Source organism: Phaseolus vulgaris, chromosome 9 (assembly GCF_000499845.2).
Source record: "Phaseolus vulgaris cultivar G19833 chromosome 9, P. vulgaris v2.0, whole genome shotgun sequence".
NCBI classification, from domain to species: domain Eukaryota; kingdom Viridiplantae; phylum Streptophyta; class Magnoliopsida; order Fabales; family Fabaceae; genus Phaseolus; species Phaseolus vulgaris.
In genome coordinates, this window is record NC_023751.2 from 26,039,531 (window position 1) to 26,059,237 (window position 19,707).

General features: G+C 31.8%; 2 protein-coding genes across 2 annotated transcripts; both read right to left on the reverse strand.

The window, feature by feature from the left end:
* Window positions 1-3,022: 3,022 nt before the first annotated feature.
* Window positions 3,023-9,830, reverse strand: LOC137821031 (tryptophan aminotransferase-related protein 2-like). Its single transcript, XM_068625443.1, has 5 exons — window positions 9,385-9,830; window positions 5,782-6,085; window positions 4,301-4,581; window positions 3,409-3,710; window positions 3,023-3,315 (listed from the first exon to the last, which is right to left on the reverse strand). Exons 1-5 carry the CDS (start codon window positions 9,621-9,623, stop codon window positions 3,131-3,133), a joined length of 1,311 nt encoding a protein of 436 aa, XP_068481544.1. The 5' UTR covers window positions 9,624-9,830; the 3' UTR covers window positions 3,023-3,130.
* Window positions 9,831-14,178: 4,348 nt separating this feature from the next.
* LOC137821033 (galactinol--sucrose galactosyltransferase-like) lies at window positions 14,179-18,027 on the reverse strand. The gene is made up of 5 exons (XM_068625444.1): window positions 17,397-18,027; window positions 16,724-17,316; window positions 15,713-15,890; window positions 15,079-15,446; window positions 14,179-14,834 (listed from the first exon to the last, which is right to left on the reverse strand). Exons 1-5 carry the CDS (start codon window positions 18,025-18,027, stop codon window positions 14,271-14,273), a joined length of 2,334 nt encoding a protein of 777 aa, XP_068481545.1. The 3' UTR covers window positions 14,179-14,270.
* Between the last annotated feature and the right edge of the window lie 1,680 nt (window positions 18,028-19,707).

Here is a 19,707-nt window from a genome sequence, read left to right on the forward strand (position 1 = left end):
GTGGTATGAAACATAAACAAAATGTATAAGAAAGAAAAATGTGATTATTGTCATAAGAATAAAGTCTAAGTCTTGGATTTTGATTTAGGAATAAAATTAGTTCTTGCACTCCTTTATTTTGTATTCTATATTTCATAATTGGTTTGACGCACCATTTGTTTATCAACAAAGAAAAGCGATGATTTATTGTGCAGAAAGAAAGTTGAAAAATCAAAGCAAAAATTTTTAAAAAACACAAAAAAAAAATCACTTCAAAACTTTCTTCACAACTATGCGATGAAAGTTGTATACATGTATATTATTTAATTAATTAATTTTAATTTACATTTTTACTCTTTTATTTTAAAATCAAATTATTTTTATTTTTATTTAAAATAAAATTATAATTTATATATAAAAAATATAATCAAAATTATAAAAAATAATAATTATTAAATAACATAATTAATCATATTTTATATATAATAAATTATAAATTTAAATAATAAAAATAAATAAATTTATATATAATAAAAGATAAAAAAAAATAATAATGTTATTTAATATAAAATAAGTTTTTATCAAATATTTATAATTATAAATATTTTAATTAAGCATAGTTATAATTTATAATTAAATTAAATTAATTTTTTAATAATTTTTAAATATAAGGATAAATTTGTAAACTTATATTTTTATCAATTAAAAAAATATAATTTCAATCACACCCATCACATATTCACAAACTTTCATAAATTTTTCTACAATTTTCCTTCAAATTATCTCAAATTCACTCTCTCATTTTAACTCCCTAATTCAAAGAAAACATAAACTATTAATTTGTTGTCTTCATTTTTTTCTGACTATTGTCATTACCATGGTCGTCACTATTATCATTGCGGTAGCTCACACTGCACTTAGAAGAGAAAAAATATATATTTTGAAACAAATTTTCTAGACACACATGAAGAAAGTTATTTCTGAAATACATTAAAAACTTGTTTCAAAAAACTCATTCCAAATAAATACATTGAAATGTTATATATGTTCTGAAAAGTTTAATTTAGAAATCTTTTATGAAAAGTTCTTTCCAAAATATATTTAATGAATTCCAAAAAAAATTATTCTAGACAAATTTCTAAAACAAGTAGTAATCCGAAAGCCATTTTAAAAAAGGGAAAAATAGTTTTTTCGAAAATTGTGGGGTGAAGGTTTAAATTGTGTGAGTACATGAAGCAATTCCTTGAGAAAAATATTGTTGAAAAAATTGATCTTTCAATCGCATCTGTTTTGACTCGAATCGTGTTGGCTTGCAAAAATAAGCTGGAAGGACCCAAAGTGAGGGTTGGCAAGCTACCTTATCTATTTATTTATTTTTAAATTATTTTATATCTATATTAAAAACGCACTCATTTATATAAATATTTTAAAATTTATGATTAGTTAATTAATATTTTTAATTAAATAAATTAAGATAATTATCACATTTACATATTAAATAATTTATTATAATTAATAATTAAAACTTAATTTATAAATATTAAAAATTTAAATTATTTGATATTTTTTTATTTTTAGTTTAGAAAACAATAAGGACATGCAGATTGGCAAAGAAAATTGAAGTGCAGGGAAAGTTGAAAAAAAAAAACATAAAAACACAAAAAAAGGAAGCAATTTTTTTGGTTTAAAACTTTCTCTTTCTTCATGGAGAGATTTGCGGGAAAAGGTGAATTTATAGTATTTTTATTTTAAAAAATTAAAAAATTACATATTGACTATATGTGTAAATTAGATATATATTATATTTATAATTTCTTTATTAATTATTAATATTAATTTTTTATATTACTCGCGGGAAACTTGTCTGTGTATCCTGTGTATCCGCATTTTTTATTTCTTTAGTATTTTTTTTTTTAAATAATTTTTCTTAATAACATTAAAATGAGAAGTTAAAGAGTAGTGGAGAGAGAAATTGGGAAGTAGGTACCTATATAAGAGAGAGAAAGTGGAAAGTAAGATATGTGGGTTATGTGTAATGGAGAATCATAAAATTTGTTTCTTAAATCAATTTTAATAAAAAAATATCAGTTTAAATCAGAAAAGTAACATAGTATCCGCATTTTTTATTTCTTTAATATTTTTTTTTATTTTTCAAAAACAATTTCTCTTAATAACATTAAAATGAGAAGTTAAAGAGTAATTAATTTTTTTATTTAACAGAGAAGAAGATCTTTAAAACAGAAAAGTAACTAATTAATCTGAAAAATAAATTAAGAGCAGTTAAGAGGGGAATAAGAAATGACACAATGACCATAATACAATAATAAAATTAAATATTAATATAAGGATAAAATAGGAAAAAAAATTAAGAGCAGTTAAGAGGGGAATCCCCTTTATATATAGGTATAAATAATAAAATAAATAATAAATAAATTATTAATTTTAATTATTAATATGTATTTTTATTAAATTAAATTAAATTTTTTATTTTAATTCTAATATATATTTCTAAATTCTTTTATAATTTTTTTAAAATTTATTATTTATCAAATTTGTAAACTTATATTTTATACATTTTAAACAAATTTAAAAATCTTTCACAATATCACATCAATTACAAACTTCAATAAATTTTTCTCACAAATTTACTCTAACATACTCCAATTTAAACAACTTCACTTTTCTCTCAAATCATTTTAAATTTATTCTCTCAAATTTCCTCTTCAATCCAAACAAAGACGGTAATGAGAGGTCACCTCATTTCTTATTATCTTTGACCCGTTAATTGACTAGTTAAATAAGAGTGACGGACCAAACCTACTTTCCCATGCCTATTAATTTTACTTCAGTACAAACTTCAAATCCATATATTTCAAGGCCCTAAAGTTATTACAGTCTCATATATTGTGTTTGTCATGTGCAACTAGTTTTACTAAAGATATCTGAGTTAGAAAATAACTTTTTTTGAACTTTATTTATTTTATCAACGATTATTATTAAACAGAAAAACAACAATGATGAGACATGCGAAAAAAGAGAAAGATAGAAATGAAGGAGCAAAATTGCATTTGTGTTTCACTTTCCATCATACAGAAAACTAACACTTCTAATTATTATTATACAAACATTACCCCGAAGCAAATTTCCCCAATCACGATTTAATGGCAGAAAGTCTATCTAGAAAGTGGCTAAAATTTTCATCAGTATCCAACATGCTAATTCTTACGTATTTTGGGCTAACCCCAAAATGTTTTCCACTTCTAGTTAAGATGTTGTGTGCTCGAAGGAAGCTTTCGCAGTCTTCCACGTTTCCCTCACACTTTAACCACACAAAAGCTGTCAAATCAAATATGCACACAACAAAAACAATATAAGAGTTTATGTAAATTGAAGTTTATTAGTTTCAAATTTGATCAATTGAGCAAGTACCTGGTTGAGGCTCCAAAACCTCTTTGAAAAAAGTGCAGAATGCTGGAGAAAATTTGGGCAAACTGAACAACTCGCTATGCTCCACCACTAGTCTCAGTTGCTTCCACCTATTGGCCATGAGTTTGTGGCTGAACTTGAAGAAGGACTCCCCCTCTTGGGAGTTTCCTTGTTCCCAGCTGTCAGAAACTGCCCTTAAAACCTTAGCAGCCCTGAGTTGAGAATCCTTAGACACTCCAATTGTGTTCAGCTCTATGAATTTTGTCATTTTCTTTGCTACCTCTTTGTCTTTCACAAGAGCCCACCTACACAAAATACAAATTATGTGGAATCTTCTAGGAATTTCATTGATCTTTCTTTACTTTATGTTTGGATAGATCAAACACTTGTCAGAAAACCAAAGGGGTTCCTGTCCAACTAGCCATACTTCTATAGACTAATAATAACATATTTGGTTTCACATTCCAGGAAAATGTAAAGCTAATAGTTATAACGTCTCATTCCTTCTCAGACTCAGAGAAGAATGGTATTTTGTAACAATGTCAGTATGACACCCTGATCAAAGACTTAAAACGAAGTAGTTTAAAAATTATACTCACAAAATACCACGACCTAGTGGATCTCAGATCTTTCCTTTCTCTAAACATTTTTAGGCAACCAAAAGAGATTAAATCCCCTTTTATGTTGTTAAGTTTGTTGGGACTTAAAGAAAATGAAGTGACAACTGATAAAATTGTATTAAAGAAATATTTCTAAATAAGTCTTAAAAGAGTGATGATTGTGAAATCCAACTCTGGTAGAGCTGTAATTCAAGAAAGGTTATACAAATCTTGTGAAAGGGAAAATAATTGAGGAGTGTACATAAAGGTAGTCTTTATGACAAGGGAAAACTTACCCTATGCGCATTCCAGCATGGCCAGTGCTTTTTGAAACAGTGAAAAGGGTAAGATCATGATCTGCAGGTCCTGATATTGGAGTGTACTGTGGCCAGTAATAGGCAAGGTCATGGACCAAAAATCCCTGACTTCTATTGACCTTAGATATTCTTGCATGTCCATCAGGATTATTGGGAGAAGTAACCAGCTCAATGTAGGGACCCTCTTTCTCAAAACTTTCTGCATCACCACCCCATTGGTAGAGTCCTGATTTCAGGTGATTCGTCATTGATGGATACGACTGCAAGTAGTTAGTTAGTTAGTTCACTAGTCAATTCCATGCCAAACCATCAATTAGTCAAACTAAATAACATGTCACTGCAAAATCTTCCATGCAAACCTCAAGATAATGAACCTCCTGTAAGACCTAATTAGAAAGTCTGAACCATGTGATGTAACTAAAATGTGTGCCCCTTGTCTAAATCTTTCTATATTATACTCTCATTCTTGCGTGTAACTTGTTTCCACGCAGGATCAAGTGTGATTAAGGGTGATCAATAATACCATAATTAGTAATGAAGCCATATGACACCTTTTTTTTGTCCACCAATTGAATGAATTACCTTCCTGTTCAGATTTTCAAACCAAAGCTACTTTTCTGACAGTTCCGCACATGCCACAGTTGGACAAAAGTATCAAGTGTCATGTGATCAGTTGCAGCTGTGCAGAATTATGAGTGTAGGAAAAAGAGAAGATATCCATACACATGGAAGGATTAAAAAGGAAAAAATAAAATGTTATTATCACTGTCATTAGAACAGAAGTTTTTTTTTCCCTTTAATAAGAATATACTTTGACATGATTTTCAAAAAACGAGAAAATTATTTAAATAACTTCAGATTGTACCAGTAAGACCCAAATTAAAAATATATGGGATCAGGAGGTAGAAAATTAATTGCAGAGTACAGATACATAAGAAATGGTAGGAACACATTGAATGGTAGAATTAATAAGTGTTTCTTTAAGAAGAATCTCAGAAAGAGAAAGGGGAATCAAACCGGACGTAATTAACTCAATTGCTAAATGTTATCGATTTCCAACTGTTATAATAAATGCCTGTGGTTCATCATCAACAACCAACAAAAGTCTTCTGGACTTAGTACACTGTTTTAAGTTCCTTGGAGCATGCAAAACTCAAAGTGGTCAAACACTGTTTATAACACAATTATATAAACTATATGGGGTAATTAGTACAAGAGCATTGCTTTACATTACGAAAGCTGTATCAGAAACAAATTCAAGAATGACTTTGCTATTCTTTAATCATCCACTTTTACCAAAGAATACTTTTAAATTCTGCTACAATATCTTAGAAATCTTCTAGTTTATTAATTCTAGACAAAACATAATTTTATATTGTGATTTAATTATAAACTAAACTGAAACATCATTGATAGTTACACTGAAATATAAAATATAGTATATGAAAATGTTTACTCACTGAGTAGTAGGGTGAGGCACAGACAACACTGATTGGTTCGGGTGCATCAGTAGGGGAGAGAGCATAGAGAGCAGCCAGAAAGAGCTGAGAAGAACCTGTCCCAACCACAATGTGTCGCCCTTCTGTGACAGCATTTCCCACTACTGTGTGCAGCCTCACCACTTCCCTCGCAAACTCTGCCTCCAAAAACCAGCAAATGTTGGTCACATCAGAAAAATAACTCATTGACTGCCACCCCGGGATTATGATCGTGCTCTTCTCACCCGTTTGTCTCCAAAATCTCTCATACACTCTCGGGTCTCCACTGCAAAAAATCTCAATTTCATATAATTTCAATCTTTATTTTAATGTAACACAGCTCACATGAAACTACCCACATCATGCACTATCATCATGCCCCACAATGAACAAACATTTCAGAATAAAAAATTCCATGTCTTCTATAATGTCATGAAGTATAAAATTTGCATTATCATCATGTCCACCCATGAGCAAATATTTTAAATTATGCTGAGATTTTTTTTAGGGAAACTGTGAAAATTCAATCCAAAACCTTAAGCTATTAAGTTTATATTTTTTTTTATCTATTTTATATACATTCTTCTTGTCTATTTCTATTCAACACTGCCATACCAACTTCCTCTTGAGGCCGAAAAATTAATTATATATTTTAAGTAATACAATATTGAAAATATAGATCAATTCAAAGATTTTTTACTTGAATACCTTCTCATAGATTTGGTTCTCCTATGTGTTTTTTTCACAAACTTGATGTACACTGTTTAACTGCATAATTTCAATTTATCTGTTAATCTGATATAAAATATTTAAGAGATATATTGATGTTGATGTAACTCTATGTTACACTGTTGATGAATTAAAATCACAGAAATGAAACAACAGGAGAATCAAAGTGGTGAAAATAATGGAAGATGAAATTTACGAAAATGAGCATAATGAGAAGATTAAAAGCACACTGAGAGCAAAGAAAAAACGTATAAAACTTGAAAGATATAATGAACCTAGACAGATACATTTAACCCCTCTCACATGTAGACACAAATCCCATCACTCTGTATCCAATTTCTTTTGAGTAAATTAAGGCATAGTAATGATTTTGTTTGTACATGAAGATGTCCACAAATTAGGTAAAGAAGGAGCCATGAACAAGTTGAGGAAAGGGTATTGAATTAACTAAGGGATGAATGTGCACGTGTAAAGGTTATGGGAAAGTAATCATAAAACAGCATTAGCAAAGCAATGATTTGGTGGGTTGAAATATAAGGGTAGATGTATGCATTTAGGATTACATCAATGAATGGGAAGCATGCAGAAGTGAAGAGCGAAGGGGACAAAATATGTTGGAGTTGGATTTCTAATTTTGGAGGACCCACAATGCAGTTGACATGTGTAGATGCAGATTCCAAAGGGTTCAACCCAAAGCTTGTTTCTGCAATTGAGCGAATCACGATTGAAGCAGAAAAAAAGTTTTAAAAATGTCTTCTCACTCATTCAGCGAGCCAAAGAAAATAAGCGCCTCCACATAGTGTTATGTTATGGCCACGGCCGAAAGAGTGTCTTTATGCAGTGTGCGCATAGGCCATGTGACCCCACCAACTTCTTTCCAATTCTTCCAACTACCAACGAACACTATTATATTATACCATTTAAAAACAAACGCTAAGCTTGATTTTTTAAATTTTATTACATTAATATTCAAAGCAAACTAAAGATAAACATTTCTAGAAGTGTGTTTTAAAGAAAAAAAATCATCATTTAGCTTGAGACTTTCGCGTGTTGGTAATTTTGATCCATTTCTCTGTGACATGCAGTAAAATTTTTGAGTTTATAAAAAAACAGTGAATGCAACTCTGGTGTGTGAGCAAGACCATGTGATCAAGAACAGTACCTTAAAATGGTAGGAAGAAAGTTAGTTGGATATCAAATGTTTCTTGATTTAAAAATTGTGCTTCTAGAAGTTAAACACACTCTAAAACAAGGGTTCTTACAGGTTGAATAGTTGAGATGAAATGGGGTCCTTTAAAATTGACTTTAGTTTTGCAATTATCATCACTTTTCTTTTTCCCTAATCAAATACACTATTATAGCAATAGTGAGTGTCTATTAGGAAACGAATAACTTGTTAAAAGAGAGGAACCACTTTTGAATATAAAAAATAAGAAATCAAAGAGAAGGTTAATGTATATAATGATATTGGGTTAGACAATGTCAACGAGGATCCCGACAATGGTGTTGAAGTTAGACTCTCCTAATTGGCTACCACTTCTACCACAAAAATGGGACTCTACTTTTTCTAACTAAATCACCACCCTTCAAGGGAGTGCATGATAAAAATGATTTTTTTTGTTACATTATGAAACACACTTGGGAAAATGACAGGATCCAAATTGCAGCAGTAAAATATATATTTCAAAAAACATACACTCAAGTATCAGCGACGTCTTAATCTAACTTAGAAATTAAGGAACTATAAACTCATAATTCGACGTTATTGCATAATCTGAGAAAAAAATATAATCGGTGTTATATTTGGAAACGTGGTAGATCACATTTGAAATCCGTGGTAATCTTCAGCTATCTCCGAACATAGTAAAAAACCATAATAAGACCGAGTTCGACGTGGTTCCAAACAACTTCAACAACTTTTAGTTTACTAAGAAAGTTAATAGAATTTAACTATCTGAGAACTTAACAGATTGTCTCACCTCTCACTCACACGATGATCGAAAATAGGGATATAAACAAACCAGACGAATTGTACGGAATCTTAAAAGCTTAAACTTAAAAAAAAAAAAAAAACAGTTGAACATTTAAGTTTAACATGTTTATTCAAACACTTATAAAAAACTTTGAATCCAAATAGTTCCCAAATAATTCCGTTCCTTTTTTAGATGTGATCAAAGAGGTTTCTCGGTTAATTCCATTAACTTATTTACACTACTCATCTAAATTATATAAATAATCTCTGATTTTCTACTAGGAATGCAAAAGAAACAAAAAATATAATGAAACAAAGTTGTGTACTGTGTCTGCTGCTATATTCCTGACATTTTTGGTATGAGCAAGTCACGTTAGAGAAGATGAGTTGTCCCTGTCTTCTCGGGCAACAATAGCGGTAGCAGAACGCAAAGAACAGTACCAAAGACGCAAGACTCAGTCATAGCTACCAGAAACAGAGCCACGATTGGCACAACTAACAAAGCAACAAACAAAAGTGGTAGCAGAGATAAAATGACAGTAGAATCGAAGATTTTCAACCATTTGGCGCCAAACTATCTTCCATCCAAAACACAACTCATTACTTTTTGGTTACTGGTTCTCTTCGATCTGCCACTCCCTTAGACTAACACGACCCATTACTTTTTACTTATCAAAAAAACTTCCTTTCTCACCAAAAGTTTCTTAGCCCTTAAGTACGACAACGTAAAAAATGTCTAAAAACATGTACCAAGTATCTTGGAACATCAAAGGTTGCTTACTCACTCTAACACCACTAACATATTTGCAAGTTATAAACCATAACCAACACATCATGTATGAGCAAAACTAGTTAATCATATATTATGTAAAGTCTTTGCTTACTGGTCCAAGTTGATCACTCTATTCCCACCTCCTGCTGTGCAAGTTGAATTGGATGATGATGATGATATAAGCATGTTGGAATTGGTTCGTGCAAGCGATGAGGCTCTTTGTGAACCGAAACAAGAATTGTTGTGGGGTTCTTCTCCTTCGTAGACCACTAATCTGAGTATAAGACTAACGTTCAAGGCGAGGGATAAGACCAAGAAGTGTCGAGAAGAGAAGGAAGTAAGCTTAGGCATGGCGTAAGAAAAGAGAGAAGAAAAGGGTGTGTGTGGAAGAAGAAGAAAGTAGCTGGTTGAACTGCTTTCTGGTTGCACAGGTGCCACTCATATAAAGTGTTTGGAAAAGTGGACCTTTGGTTTCGATACCAAATCAAGTTTGCAAAGCGAACTTGCCTCAAACGTCGTGGCAACACGTACGTAGAATCGCTTCTGCGCTTCTCTCGAGATTTTGGTTACAATCAAAATCTGTTTATATATGACGCAAAAGGTGGTCTGTTTAATTTTAATTTAAATTCTCAATTTGAGATTAAAGATATTAGTACCATAAAAATAAATATTGAGATAGACATGAGAAAGTGAGAAATGGAGAAAAGTAAAGTCATGTGAATAACGTGGCTGAGAGCCTGAAACAGCTAAGGGAAGAATTTTTTTTAAAAAAAAAGCAGAATAACAAAAGGAAAAGAAGAAGTGAGTCAACTATTTATTGAGTGAATTATGTATTATGAAAGTATAATGGTACATAAGAATATAAAACATAGAATTTAGAATATCTGAGAAGAAATTTTGTGTATCAATCATATCAGTTATCTTATCAAGGGATTATTATAATTTTTAAAAAAAATACATTATTTTATTTTTATGTCTAATTATCATAATTTTTACATTAAGTTCTTCTCTATTTTCAATTCATATTTTAATATCCTCTCCCACTAACCTCAATCTTGTTCTCAAGATTGAAAAAATGTGTCATAATTGTTATATTAGGTTATTCTTTATTTTTAACTCATGTTTTAATACCCTTCCCCACTTACCTCAACCTTGTCCTTAAGGTTGAAAAAAAAAATGTCATATAATTGTTACATTAGGTTCTTCCTTATTTTCAACTCATGTTTCGATACCCTCCCCCAATTACCTCAACCTTGTCCTCAAGGTTGAAAAAAGGATAAGATTATTTGAAGTGTGTCTCATCTTCCCACATGGCATCCTCATCCAAAAACTCATTGAACTAACAATTGTGGAACACATAGCCCATTGCCTAACAGTGCGTGTAGATGAAATCTTCATCAAGAGGGAAAGACAAGTATTGTTCATGTGGAACTCCATGATACCCCTTGAGGAGAGATACATGGAAAACATGATGTAATTTTGTTGTCTCGGGTAATTGTAATTTATAAGTGACTTGGCCAATATTTTTTCAACACAAGAAAATGACCAAAATACCTCAATTCCAATTTATAAATTTCTTTCAACCCAGGGAGGTAAGGTTGCAACTTCACTAAAACCATATCTCCAACTTGGAATTGAACATCTTTACGTTTCTTAATTCGCTTGATTCTTTGTATAATTATGTGCATTATGTAAATTTTGCTTCAATATTTGCAAGAGGTCGTTATGTTATGTTTGGATTTGCATATGTACTGTTGTTAAAGACGGAATTGCGGGACGAAGTGCGATGCTACATTGTAGACCTCCCTTGTCGAAGAAAGCAAGAAGAGAAAAAGAAAATACATGTAAACAAATGTTGAAATGCATTTTTGCCTTTGCCAATTTAAAAGGATTTAAAAGGTAATTGATTATGTTAGTTAAAAAAAAATTAAAGGAATTCATTATGTATATAATTTTATAATATAATATTATTTTATAACATAGATAATAATGATAATATTAAAATTATCTAAATACATTAATTTAACTAAAAAATTAAAATAAATTAATAATTGAAAAATAATTTAATTATATTTAAATTTTATATTTTATTTATTTATTTCAATTCTATATTATTTTATTCTTTTATTTATAGTTAAAAATTTAAATTATTTTAATTAAATAAAATGTGTATAAAAGTAATTATCATTTATTTTTTATTTTTTTTACATAAGGGAAAATTTGTAATCTTACAATTTACACAATTAAAAATAATTCAAAATATCCTTACAACCATCAAATCACTCACATATTTCAATAAATTTTCTTCACATATCCACTTTAACATATCTCAATCCAAACACCCTCAACTTTCTTCACACTTTCTTCTCAAATCTTCACACTTCCATTTTTTCACACCCTCAACTTTCCTTCCACTCCTCACTCCAAACAAAGCATTAGGGTTTAGAGCAGAGGGAATGTAACATTTTTTTTTTCAGCAATGAATAAATTAAATTAGAGGGTTACTTCAGGAGTAACCCAACCCATAAACACAAACAAAAGATTACAGACCCTTTAGATCAAAATCAAAAACCCAAAAGATCTGAAACTTTAGATGCCAAAAAAAACCTACACCTAATTGATCCCAAACTGGTGTACACAAGTGTAAATTCTGCACCAGTTTTTCTTAATTCTATTACCAAAATCAGCAACAAAATAAAATAATAGCTCAAATCTGCCCTAAGAGAAGAAAAAAAAAACACACAAATTGTATTTGACTAGTTAATACTCCAAACATATGTTGTCACGTTTTTTGTTTTGCAAAAACAGAACATCTCAAATACATTTGACCATCTGTTTAGAAATGGTATGATGAACCCATTGAGCCACAAATCTACTAATGTCTTGTTGAATTTTGGGCCAGAAAAATTGTTAAGCAATCTAGCCACGATTTTTTTAACACCTTTTGTCCCCCAATCTTGCTTGAACGAAACTCAGTACATATTTTATTTTTTATATATTATATAGATGGAATACTCAATCTATCTTTTCAATTTAAAAAAACTTTTTTGAAAGCACAATTGGAATATAGACCGGTAGCCTACTAAAGTTTAGTATACAACTCATATAGAAATTGTTATTCGAAAATAATATATATATATATATATATATTAATTTCTTAAAATATTTATATTAATGTATAAATAATGGATCGGTTTGTCCATACAAGTTGGACTGTTTGAGGTTAATTTCAAGCTAATGGTGAACACAACTACAAGTTCATGTTTGCATGCAGGTTTATTACACCCATAAATACTTGAGGTTGTTCGTATATGTGAATGTGAATGATGTGAGTTTGGTGGTGAAGTGAAGAGTGTTGAAGTGGTGTTCGATGTGATATGTGATAATCCGCGTGATTGTAGGTGGTGTTAGTTTCAATTATCGGAAATAATGATTTAATTAAAAAAATTATAATTTACAAATAAATAAATTAAATTAAATTTTTAATAATTTTTAAATATAAAGATAAATTTGTAACATTAATAAAAGTACAATTTCAATCACACTCATCACATATCACTTACCAAATTTTTCACTTTATTTACTTTAATTCAAACAATCTTACATTTTTCCTTTTTTTTTTTCAAATCATCTCAAATTTAATGTTAATATAACACTACAACACAAAGCATAGTTTGTCATGAATCACGACTCTCATACAACTTGAAAATGAGTAAATATTTTATTAAATTAAAAATATTAAATAATACTATCTGATAAACTAATTAATAAATATATAATTATATAATTTTTATTACATAAATGAGTTTATATTTTCTAAACAAAAATATTTTATTGTTATTTAATTATTAAATAAGTGAATTTTTAATACTTTTATTTATATTTTAAAATTGTATATAGTTTTTTTTTTATTTGGATAAATCATTTTGTTTAAAGTAATTAATTAAAGTGCATTAGTCGAATTTAATTTTTATTTATTTTATAATTTTTTTATTTTTAAGTTAAAACACTATTATAATGAATTTACCATTTTGTAATTTTTTTATTATGTATAATTTTCACTTAACATTATTAAATAAAACATTAATTAGTTCAATTTATAATATTAAATTCTTTTAATTTGATCTATACAGAGTTTAAATTAAAAATAATTCAAAAAATAATAAAAACAATGTAATAATTACTTGCATTTATAACTTTATAATAAATAATAATAATTTACTTGCATTTATAACTTTATAATAAATAATAATAATTAAAAAAATTAAAAATTAAAATAGAAGAAATAAAAAAAAATCTCAGTTACGAATTAAATAAAGTAATTTGTATATAAATCAAAGTACCTTTAAGATACCTTACAAATGAAATTATATTTTAGTAAGTTACTTATAGTAAGTTCTCTGTCACTCCTAAGACACAAATAAAAGTAGCTTTTCGTTTTCATCATTCATTTGAAAAATGAGAAAGACGTTAGGAAAATAAAATAAAATATTTGTATTATTAATATATAAAAAATGCCAAAATTGAATATTAAAAAGGTAAAAAAATACTAAAATTTTAATAATTATAAATTTTAATTTATCTAGAAAAACCTTCAATTTTATTTAATATATCAAGATTTAAAATTTGCGTCTATTTTAAATTCAAATTAAATGTTAAATTGTATTTTTATAATAATAAAAAATAATTCTCAGTGAAGAAGTTTGGGATCTAAAAAACACCTTAGTGTTTAAAATCGAAAACGAAGATTAATAGTTTATAAATAACTCATAGGTGGATAGTTTTTACTATCTAAAGAAAGTTAAGTAAAAGAAGATAATTTCTTGTAATTAATTGAAAATGAATTTTGAATCTCTACACAACTTATCCACAAGTTAGAACATATTTCCTTACAAAAAAAACTTGATAAAGAAAGAAATAGATAAAGATGTTATTGCTTAAAAACAGAGTTTAACATCATAGCATTCCAAAATCCCCTTTTTGAAGAAGTAATAGGGATCAAAATAAAAACTCAAGCATTGAGAATTTTGAAGAAGTAGGCCAAGAAACTAGGACTCTCACCATTCTATCCTCATAATCAAATTTCACAGATACCCCATCAAGTTTGCAACTAATTGGCTTCTCTGATGAGAACACCCTCATCTCCCCATAACCCTTCACCCCAATTTTGACCACATCTGTGTCATCATCAAACTCCAGGGACTGAATGGCACCACCAGAGTTAAGCATGTTCACTAATCCAATTGGAGCAAATTGAATTAACCCCTTTGATAACAGTGTCACTGGAGACACTGTCAACAGCTCAAAGCTAAATGGCTCCAGTGAAACTTCCAATTTCTCAGACCACTTCATCAGCTTCACTTTCTTGTCCTTGAACAAATACACAGCAAACACATCCACCCCTTTTATGCACATTGGATTTTTTCCATTGCTCCATTCAATATCTTGAGGACTCGCCAAGCATGTCACAGCGTGTGAGAATTCAGAGGCACTCTTGTTTCGCCGAGTCACAGGACACCACCCTCCTCCTTGGGAATTAAATAAACCCAAAACACCTGTATGCTGTGACAAAACGAAGATGTAAAAAGTTAAATAACAAATCCAAAGCCATTGTGGTGTGATCAAAACAACTTATTCAAACAATCATGTCATGATATATGATTGAAAAATAATATGTCTCTTCAAGTTTAAAAGGATTATAACATGGTTTACGATCATGATTAGTTAATAAAACTCAACTGGGTGTCATGATCTCCACAAACTTTTACGTCAAATATATTCAATAAAACTCAGAAGGGTGGCTTACTTTGTTGAGATTCCAAATTTTGAGCATTGTTTTCCCATCGTGTAAAGGGTCTTCAAACAAAGAGTCTCGAGTGGGGAGTGCATAGTGTTGGCAACGCAAGATGGAGCCATCAGGTAAAGAGAGGCTCTTGAGCAACTTGAAGTTGTGATTTCCAACACAATCACTAACGTAAATGGGTCCACCAGAGATGGCTCTAGAAGCAGCATGGAACTCAGCACATGGGTGAGTAGATTGAAACATGTCCCAATCCGGGTGAATAAAATTTCCCATCCACAAGCTGTTGTAGGCACAATGCACCATGTGACACCCTTGGAGCCAGTACGTTCCATTTGGATCCCCAGAGGGATCAGTGCACCAAAAGTCATCTCCTATATGAATCAGTTGTTACGGGTAGAAAAATTTAGGTTTATTCATCAAGTTTCAGAATTTTTGGATATAAAAATGAAAGCAATTTCAGAAGTTTCAGAAATAGTGCGTGTTTAGTTCAAGGTCTAAGCTCTGATATCCACAATTTGTATATAAAAGTGGAGTTTCAACTTGGAAGCAAATCATGAATTCACGTTTGAATCGATCCGATGCAAAACTAAATATAGACATAATCTTCTAATATGTGATGAATTTGAAGTGGTATTACCTACGCGACCAAGGGCTATGGTTTCAGTGCCAAGGAGAAAGAAGTCGTTACAATGCTCCATGCTTGCAATGACTCCATTGCCTTTGAAATGCTTCTTCACCGATGCAGTGAGTGCTTTGTAATAATCTTTGGCTAACTCAACACGCCCACCGAATTCCTCAGAGAGCATTTCCAGCAACTACAAGGTGCAAATCACCAAATATTATACTTCAAAACCATCTAAACAAATATCTATGTTTTGTTTAGTCTTTTACTTTCATAAAACTACATTTTTGTGCTTAATACTTATTCTCAAACCTAACAAAAGAAAAAGAGTGAGTCGCCTTCTTTTAAATTATTCATTTCGAAAAAAATATAGTCTATGCATGGAAAATGTTAAATGATTTTATATACTATAATTTCATTATAGATCATACAATAAGTGTATTTTGTTTACCATAATTATTTCCAAATTTTCATAACGTAAAAGATTTTAAACCGTTCCGAGTATAATATATCATGCTGGTAGTACAAAAATATAAATATACACCAATGAAAGTATCCAAAATTTATGAGTTGTGAAACTAATTTTGGCAAGGTCCTCGTATACTTACCAGATGTAGTAGGAAAGAAATAGTGCCAATGGAAAGAGAAACCTTCTCAATCTCATGACAAACCATTTCTAGTTGAGACAATTTGGCTTTCATGTTTCAACCCTGCAATTACGACAATAGTAGTGTGTGTATATGTACATCGTTGCTCCTATTAAACTAAACGTAAATACAATAACAAAATATTCAACTCAGTGCTGCTGCTAAATCAAAACCTGAACTAGTCTATTTGGATTTTTAAAAATATTTTCTTTCATTCCAATGTAAACAAAAAAAAAACTCTGAAGTTAACTAATTCAACCCTATTTAGTATTGTATTTCAAAAATACTTTTATGTTTAAAATGATTTAATATGCATACGTTTTTATTATATAATTAGTTTTGGTTGTATATTATAATTTCTAGAGGCAATATTTCTTACATGTATAACGTCAACTTTGACGCCGTCAATTCCCGCCGATTCCAAACGCGAGTGGAGCCCCTCGTACAAACGGTGAGCGAGGTGTGGTGGCACAAGTCCCACACCGTTATTCACGATCTTATCCACCGCTAAATCTTCCATTGTCATTTTTAACCCCTGCGAGAGCTTCGGAGTAACAAGCTTAGCCTCGGGCATGCCCGGAACCTCAGGTCTGACACCACCCCAGTACCCACAAAGCGCGTGCCAAACATACACCTGCTCCACGCTCCTAAACCCCTCCTTCAAATCCCTCACGAACGCGCCCAAACCCTTCTCACACCCCTCCACACTGCGATAATCCCTGAACTTGTAATTCTCCTCGAACTTCACGAGCCTGCACGGCATTTGCTCCCCTGCGGAGGTTCGGTTCACACCCTCTTGGTCCGTTACGGGATCCTCATCGTGACAAATTGATTGCCACCCATCGTCTATTAGGACCATCCCCGGAGGGCACCCTCCCTCCACAAGGCCCTTCACCCCTTCCCACACCCCTGATGGATGCACCTTCAGGTAAAACGCGTCCCACGTACACCAACCAAACTTCTCTATAATCGCTGCAAAATATAATCAAATTATTCAATGACTAACTTAATCTTTTTTTTTTAAATTATCATCACGATCAAATTTAATATACCTGGCGCGGTTTTCTCCTCCAGAAGCTTGAAACTCCCCAAATGCATTCTAACCACCTTCGCTGCTTCTCTGACTAACCGAAACGGATCATCGCCTACGTGGACGTACAAGCAGCTCTCGAAGCTGGAGGCAGTGACACGTGTGGACCCGCTCTCCACGCAAACGTCCACGTAGTCATCTAACCCAGGTTGGAGGGAGGCTCGGAAGGAGCCTTGGAGGATGGGAAGCAACAACACGTAGGGGCGACCCAGCGAGTCATTCTTGTCGAGAAGGATCATTTGGGTTTCGTGTTCCACCTCGTGCCCGTTGCTTCCCACCCACTGCGTGCTCCACCACACCTTGAACCGGAATATGCTCATGAACCTTATGTCCCTCAGCTTCCCCAGAGGCACCACGTGGCGGCTCCTGGGCTCGTCCACGTGCAGCCCCACGAAGCAACCCACCACCGTGTCGGTCGGTTTGGAATACAGCGAGGGTGAAGGGGTGGCCATAATGTTGGGTGGGACTTCCGTCAGAAAAGGGTGGCCGTTAGCGAGAAAGTTGGATCCGTTTAAGGTTATGGACATGGGTGAATTGTCGTGGAGCAGACCCAACGAACCTAGTTGCACTGTTTTGCTTAAGCTTGGAGCCATGGTTAGAGTGTCGTGGGTTGGTGGGTTTATATAGTGAAGCCACTTTATATGTTATGTGTTTTTTCAATGCTGCATAGTTATATAGTGCTACAATGCTTTCATTAATCTTTACAAAAATAGTTATCTAGTTCTAATGGTGTAGTTTGATAAAAGAAAAACAGGGTGGAAAATGTCGAATTTGTTTTGTTCTTACTTCCTTATCTAGATAGAATGGAAAAAAGCTTGCTGGATACATATTAAAAAATAAGATGAAATAAAAGAAAAAGAATGATAGAGTATGAGAAAATTGGAATTAGTAGGATACACATTTCTGGAAGAGGAAGTGAACCGCTAAAAGAAAAGGTTAAAGGGAGTTGGGTGGGTCCCTTTAATTTTTGCAGGATAGTGAATAGTGAGAAAATATATTGTTTATTTTCTTAACTGATTCTTGCTATTACGGAACCACAACTCTCATTGCTATTCCAGATGTTTCGGCGAGCTTGTATAGTTCTTTTGTTTATTTTATTATATTTTACATTTGTCTTTTTGACATGTGCAACAAGAGTGATCCTCTACTGTCTAGCTTCATCTTTTGTTATCTTAAACATAATTAGTCCGTCTTCAACTTTCAAATATGTTTTTTTTTTCTGTTTGAAATTGTTCTTAGTTATATTCGTGAAGATTTTGATGAAATTATTTAAAGATGAGTAATCTTTTATAGGTAGATTGTCCTTATATGCACGTGATTATTTAAACACACTATCATAGGAAATAGAAGAACACGAGTTAGATGTGGAGAGATCACGATATATCCATGGGGCAGCAGGATGCTTCGAGAAAGTAGTTGCCTCGATTGGCACCCTAATAACAATTGATAAAAACATTGACTATTGGAAGGAAGTTGAGTGTGCGAGATTGCATATGCGTCTACCAATTGAAGGAGAAAAAAAAAAGTGAGTACGAGGTTCAAGATTAATGGCAGAATTTATCTGTGTATATTGCAAAAACAAAAACAGAGAAGTGGTTTTGATTCATGAATCCTAAAACAGTTTTGATTTACAAACCTAAAATCTAGGGTTCAGTTTTCTTGTTGCACGATTCACGGAAATCCTCGAGCAAACGTTTCTTCTCTCTTCACTCACGATCTGTGCAAGGGCAAAGCGTGAGACTCGAACCTTCGAAGAATCCGTTCTTCTTGGGAGGTTGTGCAGCCGAGACCTGGAGTAGTGCCGCAGATGACTGCTGGAACGTGGGTTGTGGCCGTTTGGGCTGCTACCATTTTCCCTATATAAGCAAGGGTTTCCCTCATTCAGAAATCGCATCTCTCTCACACACCTCTTCATCTTCTTCAGACCCACTCGTTCACCATCTTCTTCCTTTTCCTAATTTCCACTTTTCACTTTCTCTCTCCTCTTTATTTTAATATTATAATATTTCTGGGTTCTATATGGTATTACTCTTTTAAAGAGAAACTTGTTAGTTCTGATCCTCGGAAATTACCGGAAAGTTCTTGTTGTATCCTGGGGGACTTGCGCAATACACCGCGGATAAGTCCTTACGGACAGTGATTACTCACGCCTCGGGAAATCTTTTTGTTCGTTTTAAAGCCTTTTTTACTACATTGATAAAAGTGGAAACACCACTAAATGAGACATCAAAGTATTGTTGTGGGTTATGGGGAAAGAAGACAGATGATGAATC